General features: G+C 52.1%; 1 protein-coding gene across 2 annotated transcripts in view; it reads left to right on the forward strand.

The window, feature by feature from the left end:
- Nucleotides 1-15,787, forward strand: part of LOC142469136 (mucosa-associated lymphoid tissue lymphoma translocation protein 1-like) — a 91,962-nt gene that overhangs the window by 39,054 nt on the left and 37,121 nt on the right. For both annotated transcript variants that reach the window (XM_075576072.1, XM_075576071.1), the window contains exons 5-9: nt 304-482; nt 802-898; nt 3,385-3,432; nt 3,939-3,965; nt 5,712-5,915. In XM_075576072.1, coding sequence (XP_075432187.1) covers nt 304-482; nt 802-898; nt 3,385-3,432; nt 3,939-3,965; nt 5,712-5,915 — 555 coding nt within the window. The remainder of the gene's footprint in view (nt 1-303; nt 483-801; nt 899-3,384; nt 3,433-3,938; nt 3,966-5,711; nt 5,916-15,787) is intronic.

Consider the following 15,787-nt stretch of genomic DNA (forward strand, 5'->3'; position numbering starts at 1 on the left):
ATATGGCTCTGCATGTTATTATATGGCTCTGCATGTTATTATATGGCTCTCTGCGTGTTATATCTCTCTGCATGTTATTATATCTCTGCGTGTTATTACATGGCTCTCTGCGTGTTATTACATGGCTCTACGCTTTATCACATCTCCCTGCACGTTATTACATCTCTGCGTGTTATTGCATCTCTCTGCATGTTATTATATGGCTCTGCATGTTATTATATGGCTCTGCATGTTATTATATGGCTTAGCTTGCTACATCCTTGTCCTGTGGGACTTCCCCAATTAATGTTTCTTGCTTCTCAGCCTGTATACCGGCCCGGTGGGAAGGTGAACCAGTCATAGTGACGAACCCTACTCCTGCTCACCTGAGGTTGCGCCACCCTGTGCTGTTACAGTGCTGCGCCATCGGGATCCCTGCCCCTCAATACCAGTGGTATCATAACGGCAACTGTCTCCCGCACGAGAGGAAGAAGGAACTACTGGTAAGATGGGTTATCAGCTGAACATATACCATGTTCGCACTTGGCCCCAAGTACTCAAGATCAAGCAAGGACCCAACAATCCCCGCATCAGATAAACCCCCAACGTTCAAACTGGCCCAAGTCTCCCAGAACACCTTTTTTAAGAAAGGGAAATGTACAGGGATATCTAGAATAAGTGAAAATATAGGAAAAGCAAAATATTATTCGGAGGAATCCCCTATAAATATAGGGTGAGGATCGCACCCCTGTAGAATGTAGGCGTAGGTGTATATTTCAGCAGGCCGCCGCCGCCGGTGATAATGGCTGTTTCTGGCTTTAGATTGAATCAGCGAAGGAAAGTCACAGCGGGAGTTATTTGTGCTGCGTGTCGAACGCCCGTGGGGAGAGGTGGAGTGAACCTGTGGAGCTCAATATAGGTAAATATGAAAGTTACCAGACACCCTGCTTTATCCAGGACAGTCCACGCTCCGTCCTGCTCTCCCCAGGTGACAGGAAGATACGATGTGGCCTGTTATAGTGTCACGGTAGACCAGAACTTTTAATACCAAAATACCCGGATCCTTTGATTGAGCAAAGCAAGAGATAAAATAAATTGTGATTTATTTACAGAATGAACACACACAGCTTGATTTACAATTACAATGAAAAATACTCTTACTGGGACTGGGTCAAACAAAATAAAATGTTCCCAAAATGAAATGTTGCCAAAACAAAGTCTCTAGGAGCAATTTCCCAGGAGCGGGAGTTGCTCGCAAAAAGAGCCTGAAACAGTCCTCGGTCAGCAGTGCAATTTGCCGCTGCTATTTACTCCGCTGGAGCTGCTTCTTTCGTGATGAAACGTTAAAATCTTGAAACTTAGATGTTTCTTGCATGAATCCTTAGATGGTATGAAACTCTTACAGCATGATGAATCTGTTACAGCATGATGACTCTCCCTAAACTGAGCTGTGTCAGGATTTATAATACCTCTCGGGTTCATTCCCAAAAAACCTGCTGCCCAATCAAAACGCCTGAGTGATCTTCCTAGCAACCAGGCTGAGCCACTCACCTGCTTGCCAGTCCTGTGTAGCCTGGCATTGGGAGCTTCAGCCTAGTAACTGGGCATGTGCGACAAACGCCATCTTTTACCCACTTGTCATGCCAGATCCCTGCCAGCTCAGTGCCTTAAAGTCTGGGAAGGGGGACAACTTGCCAGGGTGGTTCTTCCTTTCCCCCTCCTTGCTAACAAAAGGTTTAACAACTCCATATCCTGGACTGCCTTTGAAGCTTAGAGGGCGGAGTAGCCACTGTGTCTCCCATGCAAATGAATTTTTACCCATACTGAATGACTTCCTCTGAACATTACTCTAATAAAAATATAAACCTTGGGGACTTTTAAAACCATTTTCTTTTCCACTTATACAGAGAAACCTTGCCATATGGTACACTTTAACTTAAAAACATAAAACTCTCGCCACCTTATACCTGGCGGGAGATACACTGAACCCCCACTTGGTTCTGGGGTTCTTGGGCATATACCGGGGACCTTTTGAATGTAATTCAATTCCCTGCCCGGTCTTACTGTTCTTGGTCTGTGCTGAAGCAGGGAGATTTGGCGGTGAGCTGCAGACTGCTCTCTAGGGAGGATTTTATCCGGTGGTCTGTGTTCCTCATGTCCTCAGGAATCTGGGGGGATTCCTGAGTACATGTTTCGGGGTAACCCACAACACTGGCCCCTTCTACCCAAACACACCCCAATAACAGTTTACCGTAAAATCACCCCTGAAACTCACGCCCTGCACATCTCCGCTGGTTGGCACCCCTGAAACTCACGCCCTGCACATCTCCGCTAATTGGCACTCCTGGAACAGTAAAAATACACATACATCTTTATTACAAATGCAGTTACATGCCATGACTGGGTTGAAGAGCTGACAATCACAATTCCCCAATATGGCTCAGGGCACCCAGCCGGGCCAGATACCTTTATTAATGGCCTGGGTACCCCCTCACCATCGCATCTAGTAGCTCCGAATTGTGACAGTAAAGTATACAAAGTGAATTTGCATGTTTGCTATTCTGTAAGCCCTTCTCACATGTCCAAAAGGGCCAAAAAGGCCTCTTTAGGGGAGGCGTTCCTAACGTAACAGTATCACAGGTTGTATATATGTCCCCTCTAACCTCCCTCCAGATACATTTAGGAGATAGGCTAATGTCTATACAAAGTAAATTTAAATGAGTCACACATCCTAAAATATATCCTTAAGACCAATCAGTCTACGAGCCCTTGTGATGAAGGGGGTGCCAGTGTCAGACCCAACAGGATCAGGACCCACAACCCTTCCATTCAGGGCAGCAGCTCTAGCATTGACTTCCATCTCCACCACCTCCACCTTCACCACCACCTCCACCTTCACCACCACCATTTTCACAACCACCACCACCTCCTCCATCTCCACCACCTTCACCTCCATCTCCACCACCACCTCCTCCATCTCCACCACCTTCACCTCCATCTCCACCACCACCTCCTCCATCTCCACCACCTCCTCCATCTCCACCACCACCACCACCTCCACCACATTTTAGGCTCTGGACGGAGTAATTTCTCTTCTAAAGTAAGTACAAATCGGGCGGTTTGTCACTTTTTTTTCTTCAAACCCCCATTTTGTTTCCCCTGGAGATAAGGAACGGGTGGCACCTTCACCAGTGTGTATCTTGGGAAGCAGAGGATCCCCAGAGCCGAAGTTAACGCGGTTCATCGCTGGAGACCCCCTGCTTCCTTTACATGTAAAAAAGAAATGGGGGGGAGAGCGGGGGGTGGGGAGAGAAATGGCGTACGGGGGGCTGAACCATTAGTGATGAAAGTAATATTTGGGTGAGTCGGCGGGTACAGGAGATAACGTTGCGTTCTGTGTTGCAGAGGGAGAAATCGTCCTTCACGGGTCCCCACAAACCGCGGTTATCCCAGGTAATTTATCTGTGACACGGACCAGAGTATGCTGACTCTCTCCCCCTCTTATAACACTCACCGGAGTATGCTGACTCCCCCTCTTATAACACTCACCGGAGAATGCTGACTCTCTCCCCCTCTTGTACCACTCACCGGAGTACGCTAACTCCCCCACTTATAACACTCACTGGAGTATGCTGACTCCCTCTTTTATAACACTCAGCGGAATACACTGACTCCCCCTCTTGTAAACTCAGTGGAGTACGCTGACTCCCCTTTTAATGACAATCAACGGAGTATGCCGACTCCCCCTCTTTTATAACACTCGCCGTGGTAAAGCTCCTCAATACATTGAAGCAAAATGACACAGACTCAGAATGACGCTCACCTGTTTTTGGACCGATGCTGCAGTACGTGACACGAGATACACGCCCTCCCTCGTCCCCTCCCCCACCCCTCTCCTGCCCCCTCTCCCGCCCCTCCGCGACCTCCGTGTAATCTGCGTACTTATTTTGCCCCTGCAGGTAGAGGACGGACAGACAGGTGCTGTGGTGAGTATTAATAAGACTGGCCCAGGACGTGACTGACTGCCCCGATCAAGGCGAGACTGACCCCCAGACCAGGGCGATTACGCCCCCCCGCCCCCCCCCCGATCAGGGCGATATCGACCCCCCCTCCCTCCCCCCCCCCCCGCTGATCAAGGCGAGACTAACTGCCTCGATCAAGGTGAGACTGACCCCCAGATCAGGGCGAGACCGACCCCCCCGATCAGGGCGATTACGCCCCCAACCCCCGATCAGGGCGATACCAACCCTCCCCCCACCCCCCCCGATCAGGGCGAGACTAACTGCCTCGATCAAGGTGAGACTGACCCCCAGATCAGGGCGAGACCGACCCCCCCGATCAGGGCGATTACGCCCCCAACCCCCGATCAGGGCGATACCGACCCCCCCCACCCCCCCACGATCAGGGCGAGACTAACTAAGGTGAGACTGACCCCCCAGAACAGGGCGAGACCGACCCCGTCCGTCCCCCCCCTGATCAGGGCGATACCGACCCCCTCGATCAGGGCGATACCGACCCCCTCGATCAGGGCGATACCAACCCCCAGATCAGGGCGAGACTGACCCCTAGATCAGGGCGGGACTGACCCCTAGATCAGGGCGGGACTGACCCCCCGATCAGGGCGAGACTGACCCCCCAGATCAGGGCGAGACTGACCCCCCAGATCAGGGCGAGACTGACCCCCCAGATCAGGGCGGGACTGACCCCCCAGATCAGGGCGGGACTGACCCCCCAGATCAGGGCGGGACTGACCCCCCAGATCAGGGCGGGACTGACCCCCCAGATCAGGGCGGGACTGACCCCCCAGATCAGGGCGGGACTGACCCCCCAGATCAGGGCGGGACTGACCCCCCAGATCAGGGCAAGACTGACCCCCCAGATCAGGGCAAGACTGACCCCCCAGATCAGGGCAAGACTGACCCCCTCCGATCAGGGCGAGACTGACCCCCTCCGATCAGGGCGAGACTGACCCCCTCCGATCAGGGCAAGACTGACCCCCTCCGAGCAGAGCGAGACTGACCCCCCCCGATCAGGGTGAGACTGACCCCCCGATCAGGGCGAGACTGACCCCCCCGATCAGGGCGAGACTGACCAGACCCGATCAGGGCGAGACTGACCCCCCCGATCAGGGCGAGACTGACCCCCCGATCAAGGCGAGACTGACCCCCCCGATCAGGGCGAGACTGACCAGACCCGATCAGGGCAAGACTGACCCCCCAAATCAGGGCAAGACTGACCCCCTCCGATCAGGGCGAGACTGACCCCCTCCGATCAGGGCGAGACTGACCCCCTCCGATCAGGGCAAGACTGACCCCCTCCGAGCAGAGCGAGACTGACCCCCCCCGATCAGGGTGAGACTGACCCCCCCGATCAGGGCGAGACTGACCCCCCCGATCAGGGCGAGACTGACCAGACCCGATCAGGGCGAGACTGACCCCCCCCGATCAGGGCGAGACTGACCCCCCGATCAAGGCGAGACTGACCCCCCCGATCAGGGCGAGACTGACCCCCAGATTAGGGCGAGACCGACCCCCCCGATCAGGGCGATTATGCCCCCAACCCCCGATCAGGGCGATACCAACCCCTCCCCCCCCCCCCGATCAGGGCGAGACTAACTGCCTTGATCAAGGTGAGACTGACCCCCAGATCAGGACGAGACTGACCCCCCGATCAGAGGGAGGTGACAGGTCTGAACTCGGCGTGTGACCCGGAGCCGGTCTTGACCCTGACAGCGAACGGGAAGGTGGCGTTACTGATCGGTAACAACGGTTACCTGAAGCACCCCAACCTGCTGGCGCCCATGGTGGACGTGTGTGAGCTGTCCGTCCAGCTCCGGACGCTGGGCTTCTGCGTGGTGTCTCTGGTGGACCTGACCAGGGCGGAGATGCTAACGGCCGTCGGTCAGTTCCTGCAGTTTCTGCAAAGAGGGGCCTACGGTGAGTGCGGGTGACAGGGCGCGGGCCTGGTGTAGTGGTTAAAGGCAGGTTAATTAGATTGTAAGCCCTTTGGAGCCGGGACGCCTCTTCCGAAATGTTACTTTTATGTCTGAAGCACTTATTCCCATGACCTGTTATTTATATTATGTATTATTTATATGATTGTTGCATGTATTACTGCTGTGAAGCGCTATGTACATTAATGGCGCTATATAAATATACATACATACTCCTGGACCCTTGTAATGTAAACCTGGTATAAATACCCGGGACCAAAGTGTGACAGTGCCAAAGTACCACTGCTTTCTATTTACACACCCAAAGTACCACTGCTTTCTATTTACACACCCAAAGTACCACTGCTTTCTATTTACACATCCAGAGTACCTCTGCTTTCTATTTACACATCCAGAGAACCACTACTTCTATATTTGCACACCGTAGAGTACCTCTGCTTTTTATTTACACACCCAGAGTACCTCTGCTTTTTAATTACACACCCAGAGTACCTCTGCTTTTTATCTACACACCCAGAGTACCGCTACTTCTATATTTACACACCCAGAGTATCACTACTTCTATGTTTACACACCCAGAGTACCTCTGCTTTTTATTTACACACCCAGAGTACCGCTACTTCTATATTTACACACGCAGAGTGTAGAGGGAGAGAGGGGGTGGCCCGGTATTAAAGGGGTTGCACCCCATTTGGCCACCCCTGACCGCACCAGGGAGACAAGGGGTTAACTGGGCTGAGGTCCAGAAATGTGATGTAACCCTTGTTATGACATGTAAATGTATTTTCCCCTGTTCCATTGTAATGTCTGGTTACTCAGTGTTTGCATCACACACACACTAGAATCCATCCGGGAGCACAAGGGTTAATAATTCTTTAATGATTATAGCTCTTTGTGTAGTTTTCCCGCCTTTTCAGGCACCATTTTGCAGGTCCCCATTGGCCGCCATTAGGGCTCAATGCATTTCAATAGGAATTTGTGCTGTTTTCGTCCTGTTTCCTGTAGTGACCAGCAGGTGGCGTCCGAGAGGGAGAGCGGCGGTTTCCCATTGAAAGTCAATGGGCTCATTGACTTCAATGGAGATGCCTCGAGGTAACCTAGTTGGCTGCCGTCCAGACCGCAAACCGCAAAGCGGATACAATGTCCTTCAAAAGAGCTAAAATCACTGGGTCAAGTTCAACGTCAATTAGCGGGGAAATAAACTGTTTTAGGGCACCTAGGGATAAAATTCTTTTTGCCCCTAGTTCCTAAGCGTCCCCCCACTCGACCACCACCGGGTCCCCGAATCCTGGACCCCCGATAAGGGTCGAACCAGATAGAGCGGGTCGCGCCATAGGCTTTGCCGGCGGCGGCAGAAACGGCTCAGAAAAATGACTAAGTGAGAAATGCTGAATTTTAGGAATCCATATCTCCGGTTCCGGAGGGTCCAGCGGATCAGGGTTTGGGGTATCTGTAGCCACTGCTCCGGCATCGCTGCAGAACCATCCTTGACCCGCTTGGACCAACCCGACGGAGTATGGACCCCCTTGAAGTTCGGGACTTTTCCCATAGACTTCAATGGCAGAAAACCCCCATTGACTTCAATGGCGGCCATTTACCATTGAAAGTCTATGGCGGAGCTGCCCGTTGTTTTCAATGGGGATTTAGTGAAAAGCTGAGATTTCTTTTTCAATGGAGATTTTTGTATTAAAATGATTTCATGTGCATTTGTGTAACTCCGGTTTCTTAGGTCGTAGCCAGTCGCTTTTTGGACCATATGGTGTCCCAGTTCTGGCAATGCGAACTGGGAAGTTTGGACCTGCTAAACCTAACGGAACCGGATATTTTAATACGTTTATGTTTTATGCTTAATAGTGTATCCTAAGGTATGGATAAGTTCAAAAGGAAATTCTTTTGGGCCATAAGGTAGCAGATGGCCCTGGAGACCCCGCTATGTCTAGGATTTAAGTGCTGTTCAAAGAGTTTTATCACCCTCACTGTTTATCCGAAGCCCAAACCAGGGCAGGTCTTAAGTGTTCCAGTTAACACCTTTCAACAAAGGTTTTCCTGCCAGAACTCCAAATGGTAGACTTTCTGGCATTCCTGACGTAAATGTGGGGCTTCAGAAATGAGACCCCCAGAGTTCTACTGCGCATGTGCCAACTAGCAGGGGGGCATGGGTCAGAATGCTTTCCCACGTTAGTGAGTGGCTGGAGGTAATTGTAAACCAATCCCCTGTGCTTAAGGTTAAGAATAGAAGGAGAATGGTTTATAAACTGCTCCCCACCCATATATCCTTTGTCTTCGTTTGCTGATATGGTTACCTGATATCACCTGAATGATTTCCTCACTGCTGAAAGAAATGCTACATCATACTTCTCATTCCCCAACCCTTAAGTAAGTGTACTTCTTGTTTGTTACTGTATTATCTGTTGTGTTCACCTTTATTCTAAGGAATAAATACAATTTATTATATCTTAAGCCTCGTTCAGTTCAAACCCAATTATTTTTGTGTAATATTAATGAGCCTGTGGAAGCTATCGTCACAGGCGTATTAATATAACTGGTGGCAGCTGGTGGGACTGAACTGGACCTGGATTACAGTATTCTGCGGGGTACTGTGATCCAGTGGGAACTTGATAGTAATTGCAAGTTCCTGGGACTAAAGATATTGAACACACAGTAGTGCAACAAGTAACGCAAGTTGTCACACCACCTCACTGCTGCGACCCAGAACTCAGAGCCATGAGTGAAGCGGAGAACCTCTATTACCTGAGAACTAGAACTCAGCTAAAGGACAAGTGCCGTGCCTATGGACTGGAATATGTGGACCAGGCGGTCGAGGACATGGTTGCTGCAGTCACCGCATATGAAGCTGAGCATCCAGAGGTCCTGGAAGTAGCTCAGCTTGCCCTTTTACAGCCGCCCGGAGATCAGGGACTGAACCCAGTGCCGGGCTGGCAGGATCCCGGGGAGGGACCAAGTGCACCTCCCAGGACAAGTGCAGCAGGAGGGGCACGGGTAGCTGCGGCTACCAGTCCCTTTACCCCTGAAATGCTGGCACTGATAACAGCGTGGGGAGACCGAGGGACACCGGAGGAGCGGCTACAGTTTATCTCTATGGCAGTGAACAGACCCGCTTATTGCCCCCCGGTTCGACCCCCCAAAGATGGACTCCAACTGGACAAGCACAGCCTCACCAAGTATGTGGAGGGCACTGATCAGATTGACATGTTTCTAAGGAACTTTGAAACGCAGTGCCGGCGGTATGGGGTGCTTCCCCAGCATAGGGTTGCACGCCTGGACCCGCTACTCTCCGGCTTGGCTAAGCAGACCTTGATGGCGCTTCCAGATGAGTTTGCTGATGACTATGACCACCTGAAAGAACTTTTGCTGTTTCAGCACGGTTTTACCCCTGAAGCTTACCGGGGTAAGTTCCGGCTGGAGGAGAGGCACCCTCAGGAGACCTATGTCACTTATGTGACCCGCATGGCTTTGTACGGGTTACACTGGGTGGAGGGCTCTGAGGCCAAGACTTACCAACGCCTGCTAGACCTCATCTTTCAGGAGCAGCTCATGCAGCAGTGCCCGCCGGCGGTGAGGGCTTTTGTGTATGATAAAAAGCCCAAGACCTACACCGAGGCGGCGAGGATGGCAGATGACTATGTGGTCAGCCGGTCCCAGATGACCGCCAAGGTACCAGCCAAAGCGGTAACCCCACCGGCGCCGGCCAAGAAAGCTGTGAGTACCCCCCATTGGACCCAAAAGCCGCCTGCGGGCAGCGGGTCACAGAAGGCGGGAGAGCTCCGGCATGAGCGCCGGTGCTACAATTGCAACAGCACTGGTCACCTTAGACCAGATTGCCCGGAACCCCTGCGTTCCAATGGACCCTACCGAGGGCAACGCACCCCAGCTGCAAAGCCGGTAGCCCGCGTGCGGGTGGCTTCCACCAAAGAACCAGGACCGGTCATGGAAACAACTCCCAGCGAGACGTCCCATGTCACCCCTACCCCGGTTTCTTCAGTGCCTACAGCCAGGAGCGGAGAACATCACAGCGCAGACCTGCAGCAGACGGACGGCAGGAGCAAGCATCTCACCCCGGTCACAGTCGGTGACCGGCAAGCAGTTGGCTTACTTGATTCAGGAGCTGCAGTGACCCTGGTCCGACCTGATATGGTCCGGCCAGAGGAATTGATCCCAGGCCCTGGGATGCAGATCACTGTGGCTGACGGAGAGCCACGTTTCCTGCAGGTGGCCCGCATTTTTTTTGGATTGGGGGGTGGGCAAGGGTGTGCGGGAGGTGGGGGTTTTACCAGGTTTGGATGCTGAAATTCTTTTGGGCAATGACCTGGGACCGATGACCTGCACCTACGACCGTGTGCCCCAGCCCGCTGCAGTGGCGGCGGTTACCCGGAGCCAGACCGCGGCAATGCCGGCGGTGGCCACCCCAGTCCCCCAGCCTTTGGGACCAACGTTAGCGGAGGGCACAGAGGAGCCCAGGGAGGTAAGCCAGGATCAGTTGCAACCACAGGCTGACTTACTGTTCCCCCTTACCGTGTCCCTTTCCCCTGACAATGACATGACTGGGGGGGGGCCAGATTTAGGAGCCCAGTTTAGGGAGGCAGTGAAGGCAGACCCTACCCTGGCCGGCGTGAGACTTCGGGCGTCCGAATCTCAGGCAGGGGAGGGCACTGAGCGCTGCCTATGGCATAAGGGACTCCTATACAGAGAAGAAGGGAACCCGGGAATAGAGAAGGGATTGACCGGTAAGCGACAGCTAGTAGTACCCCAGGGGTACCGACAGCAATTGTTACGGGTAGCTCACTCTATTCCGTTAGCGGGACATCAGGGGGTCACCAGAACGCGAGCCCGGTTATTGCAGCGTTACTTCTGGCCGGGGGCATCCAGGGATGCGGCTGATTTCTGCCGCTCCTGTGATGCCTGCCAGCGAGTAGGTAAGGCGGGCGACCGTGTGAAGGCACCCCTGAGACCCCTACCGATAATAGGGGAACCCTTCCAGAAGGTAGCGATGGACCTGATAGGACCCCTCATGATTCCTAGCAGGTCAGGGAAGCGCTACATCCTCACGGTGGTGGATTTTGCCACCCGGTACCCTGAGGCGGTAGCGCTGGGCACCATAAGTGCCAAGACAGTGGCAGCAGCTTTGCTGAACATTTTTGCTAGGGTAGGTTTCCCTAGTGAGATCCTAACTGATCAGGGGTCGCAGTTCATGAGTGAACTGTTACATTGTCTCTGGGATGCCTGCGGTGTACAGCACCAGCGCACTACCCCTTACCATCCCCAAACAAACGGATTATGTGAGAGGTTTAATGGTACCCTGAAGCAGATGCTTCGGACCTTTATAGAGGCGGAGGGGAAAGACTGGGAGATTCACCTGCAGCACTTGCTGTTTGCCTACCGAGAGGTACCGCAAGAATCTACAGGCTTCTCCCCCTTCGAGCTACTATATGGCCGCAGGGTACGTGGACCTCTGGACCTCTTCCGTGAGGGATGGGAGGGGGAGACTACCGCTACTGATGCTTCAGTGATCCAGTATGTGGTAGATCTCAGAGACCGGTTAGAGATGCTTATGGGGGTGGCCCAGGACCACCTCAGGGCTGCTCAGACCAAGCAGAAGCAATGGTATGACCAGCAGGCCCGTAGCAGAGAGTTCATCCCAGGACAGCAGGTGCTTGTTCTCAAACCCACTCGGGAGAACAAGTTAATGGCTGCCTGGTCGGGACCGTATTCGGTCATCCGAAAGGTGAATGAGTGCAACTATGTTGTACAGGTAGCGCCTGAGAGGCACAAGACATATCACATTAATATGTTAAAGGAATACCGAGCACCGAGTATGGGAGCAGTAATGGCCATTTGTAGCACACTGCTGGAGGATCCGGCGAGCAATGCTCTGCCTGATCTCCTAGGGGAGGCAAAGCAAGGAAACACTGTTGAGCAGGTAGAGATCGGGGCACAGTTGAGTGCTAGGCAGAAGGGAGAAGCCAGGGACATGCTAGCTCAGTATAGCGCCCTCTTCACTGACATGCCAGGGACCACACATCTCACCAAACACCCAGTACACACAGGGGACCTGCAGCCTCTGCATAAGCACGCTTATAGAGTGTCAGCAGAGGTCAAGACAAGTATGGAGAGAGAGATTGAGGAGATGCTGACCCTAGGGGTAATTACTCCGTCCCAGAGCCCTTGGGCAAGTCCAGTAGTCCTAGTGCCTAAGAAGGACAAAACCACCCGGTTTTGTGTGGACTACCGGTTGCTCAACGCTGGGACGGTGTCAGATGCTTACCCCATGCCCCGCATGGATGAGTTACTAGATGAACTCGCGGGGGCAAAGTATCTGACCACCATGGATCTGAGCAAAGGCTACTGGCAGATTCCCCTGACCCTGGAGGCTAGGGAGAAGTCAGCATTCATCACTCCAAGTGGCCTCTATGAGTTTTTGGTGATGCCATTTGGGATGAAGAATGCCCCGGCTACCTTCCAACGCCTGGTCAATAGGTTACTGGAAGGGATGCAGAGCTATGCCAGGGCTTACTTAGATGACATTGCTGTCTTTAGTAATTCCTGGGAATCCCACATAGGACATGTAGCTGCGGTGCTGGATAGAATCAGGGAGGCTGGGCTTACCTTAAAACCCACTAAGTGTATGGTAGGGATGGCAGAAGTCCTGTACTTAGGGCACAGGGTGGGTGGAGGGCATCTCAAGCCAGAGCCAGCCAAGGTAGAAGCCATAGTTCAGTGGCCTGTTCCAAAAACCAAGAAACAGGTCATGGCCTTTTTGGGCACCGCAGGGTACTACAGGAAATTTGTCCCACAGTACAGCGCCGTGGCCAAACCCCTGACTGATCTGACTAAGAAGCAACTGCCTGTGCTTGTTACCTGGTCTCCTGCCTGTGAAACTGCTTTCCAGGCACTGAAAGCTGCGCTTGCTGAGGCCCCCATCCTGGCTGCCCCAGATTATACCAAGCATTTTCTTATTCAGACTGATGCCTCTGACTTTGGTGTGGGGGCTGTGTTGAGCCAGGTGGGGGACGACGGCAAAGAGCACCCTGTGGTGTATCTCAGTCGCAAACTGCTCCCCAGGGAGGTGGCATATGCCACCATTGAAAAGGAGTGCTTGGCCATTGTGTGGGCACTCAAAAAGCTCCAGCCCTATGTCTATGGGAGGGCTTTCACAGTCATTACCGACCACAATCCCTTGAGCTGGCTACAGAGGGTATCAGGGGAAAATGCCAAACTGCTGAGATGGAGCTTGGCTTTGCAAGAATTTGAATTCACCATTCAGCACAAACAGGGTAGTGAAAACAGCAATGCTGATGGACTTTCACGCCAGGACTATCCCTCTGAGACTGAATTCATTAATGGTGCCAGCAGTGCCCCACTCCCCGTCAGGGCCAGTGGGCCACAGGACACGCATTAAGAAGGGGAGGTGTAGAGGGAGAGAGGGGGTGGCCCGGTATTAAAGGGGTTGCACCCCATTTGGCCACCCCTGACCGCACCAGGGAGACAAGGGGTTAACTGGGCTGAGGTCCAGAAATGTGATGTAACCCTTGTTATGACATGTAAATGTATTTTCCCCTGTTCCATTGTAATGTCTGGTTACTCAGTGTTTGCATCACACACACACTAGAATCCATCCGGGAGCACAAGGGTTAATAATTCTTTAATGATTATAGCTCTTTGTGTAGTTTTCCCGCCTTTTCAGGCACCATTTTGCAGGTCCCCATTGGCCGCCATTAGGGCTCAATGCATTTCAATAGGAATTTGTGCTGTTTTCGTCCTGTTTCCTGTAGTGACCAGCAGGTGGCGTCCGAGAGGGAGAGCGGCGGTTTCCCATTGAAAGTCAATGGGCTCATTGACTTCAATGGAGATGCCTCGAGGTAACCTAGTTGGCTGCCGTCCAGACCGCAAACCGCAAAGCGGATACAATGTCCTTCAAAAGAGCTAAAATCACTGGGTCAAGTTCAACGTCAATTAGCGGGGAAATAAACTGTTTTAGGGCACCTAGGGATAAAATTCTTTTTGCCCCTAGTTCCTAAGCGTCCCCCCACTCGACCACCACCGGGTCCCCGAATCCTGGACCCCCGATAAGGGTCGAACCAGATAGAGCGGGTCGCGCCATAGGCTTTGCCGGCGGCGGCAGAAACGGCTCAGAAAAATGACTAAGTGAGAAATGCTGAATTTTAGGAATCCATATCTCCGGTTCCGGAGGGTCCAGCGGATCAGGGTTTGGGGTATCTGTAGCCACTGCTCCGGCATCGCTGCAGAACCATCCTTGACCCGCTTGGACCAACCCGACGGAGTATGGACCCCCTTGAAGTTCGGGACTTTTCCCATAGACTTCAATGGCAGAAAACCCCCATTGACTTCAATGGCGGCCATTTACCATTGAAAGTCTATGGCGGAGCTGCCCGTTGTTTTCAATGGGGATTTAGTGAAAAGCTGAGATTTCTTTTTCAATGGAGATTTTTGTATTAAAATGATTTCATGTGCATTTGTGTAACTCCGGTTTCTTAGGTCGTAGCCAGTCGCTTTTTGGACCATATGGTGTCCCAGTTCTGGCAATGCGAACTGGGAAGTTTGGACCTGCTAAACCTAACGGAACCGGATATTTTAATACGTTTATGTTTTATGCTTAATAGTGTATCCTAAGGTATGGATAAGTTCAAAAGGAAATTCTTTTGGGCCATAAGGTAGCAGATGGCCCTGGAGACCCCGCTATGTCTAGGATTTAAGTGCTGTTCAAAGAGTTTTATCACCCTCACTGTTTATCCGAAGCCCAAACCAGGGCAGGTCTTAAGTGTTCCAGTTAACACCTTTCAACAAAGGTTTTCCTGCCAGAACTCCAAATGGTAGACTTTCTGGCATTCCTGACGTAAATGTGGGGCTTCAGAAATGAGACCCCCAGAGTTCTACTGCGCATGTGCCAACTAGCAGGGGGGCATGGGTCAGAATGCTTTCCCACGTTAGTGAGTGGCTGGAGGTAATTGTAAACCAATCCCCTGTGCTTAAGGTTAAGAATAGAAGGAGAATGGTTTATAAACTGCTCCCCACCCATATATCCTTTGTCTTCGTTTGCTGATATGGTTACCTGATATCACCTGAATGATTTCCTCACTGCTGAAAGAAATGCTACATCATACTTCTCATTCCCCAACCCTTAAGTAAGTGTACTTCTTGTTTGTTACTGTATTATCTGTTGTGTTCACCTTTATTCTAAGGAATAAATACAATTTATTATATCTTAAGCCTCGTTCAGTTCAAACCCAATTATTTTTGTGTAATATTAATGAGCCTGTGGAAGCTATCGTCACACAGAGCACCTCTGCTTTTTAGTTACACACCCAGAGCACCACTATCTATATTAACACACCAAGAGTAACTATGCTTCTATATTTACACACCCAGAGAACCGCTGCTTTTTATTTACACATAGTGATATATACGTGTGTGTGTGTATATGCATGTATGCATGCTCGGTCGGTTGGTCGGAGCTCTGCGTGATCGGTAGTGTGGGGGCAGCCATTTTGGTAGTCGTGCATGCGCAGTGCGGCAAGGCACACATGCGTAGTGTCGGGAGTGCGGTGACCATCTTAGGATGGCTCTGCATATGCAGCCGCGGGACTACAAGTCCCAGAATCCCTAGAGGGAGGGACAGCACCATGGAACTGTCCCAGCCAATGGGATGCAAGCAGTTGGGGGAACAGGATATCCTCCGCGTGCAGGTAACAAGCGAGTCAGTCCTGACGGAGGAGCCAAGAGAGAAAGTAGTGTCCAGGGAGCAGTGCTTCCTTGGCTAGGCCTAGACTTTGCACCTAGGCCCAAGTTAGGCCCTGAGACACGCATGGAGGAGTGTTG

Source organism: Ascaphus truei, chromosome 18 (assembly GCF_040206685.1).
Source record: "Ascaphus truei isolate aAscTru1 chromosome 18, aAscTru1.hap1, whole genome shotgun sequence".
NCBI lineage: Eukaryota > Metazoa > Chordata > Amphibia > Anura > Ascaphidae > Ascaphus > Ascaphus truei.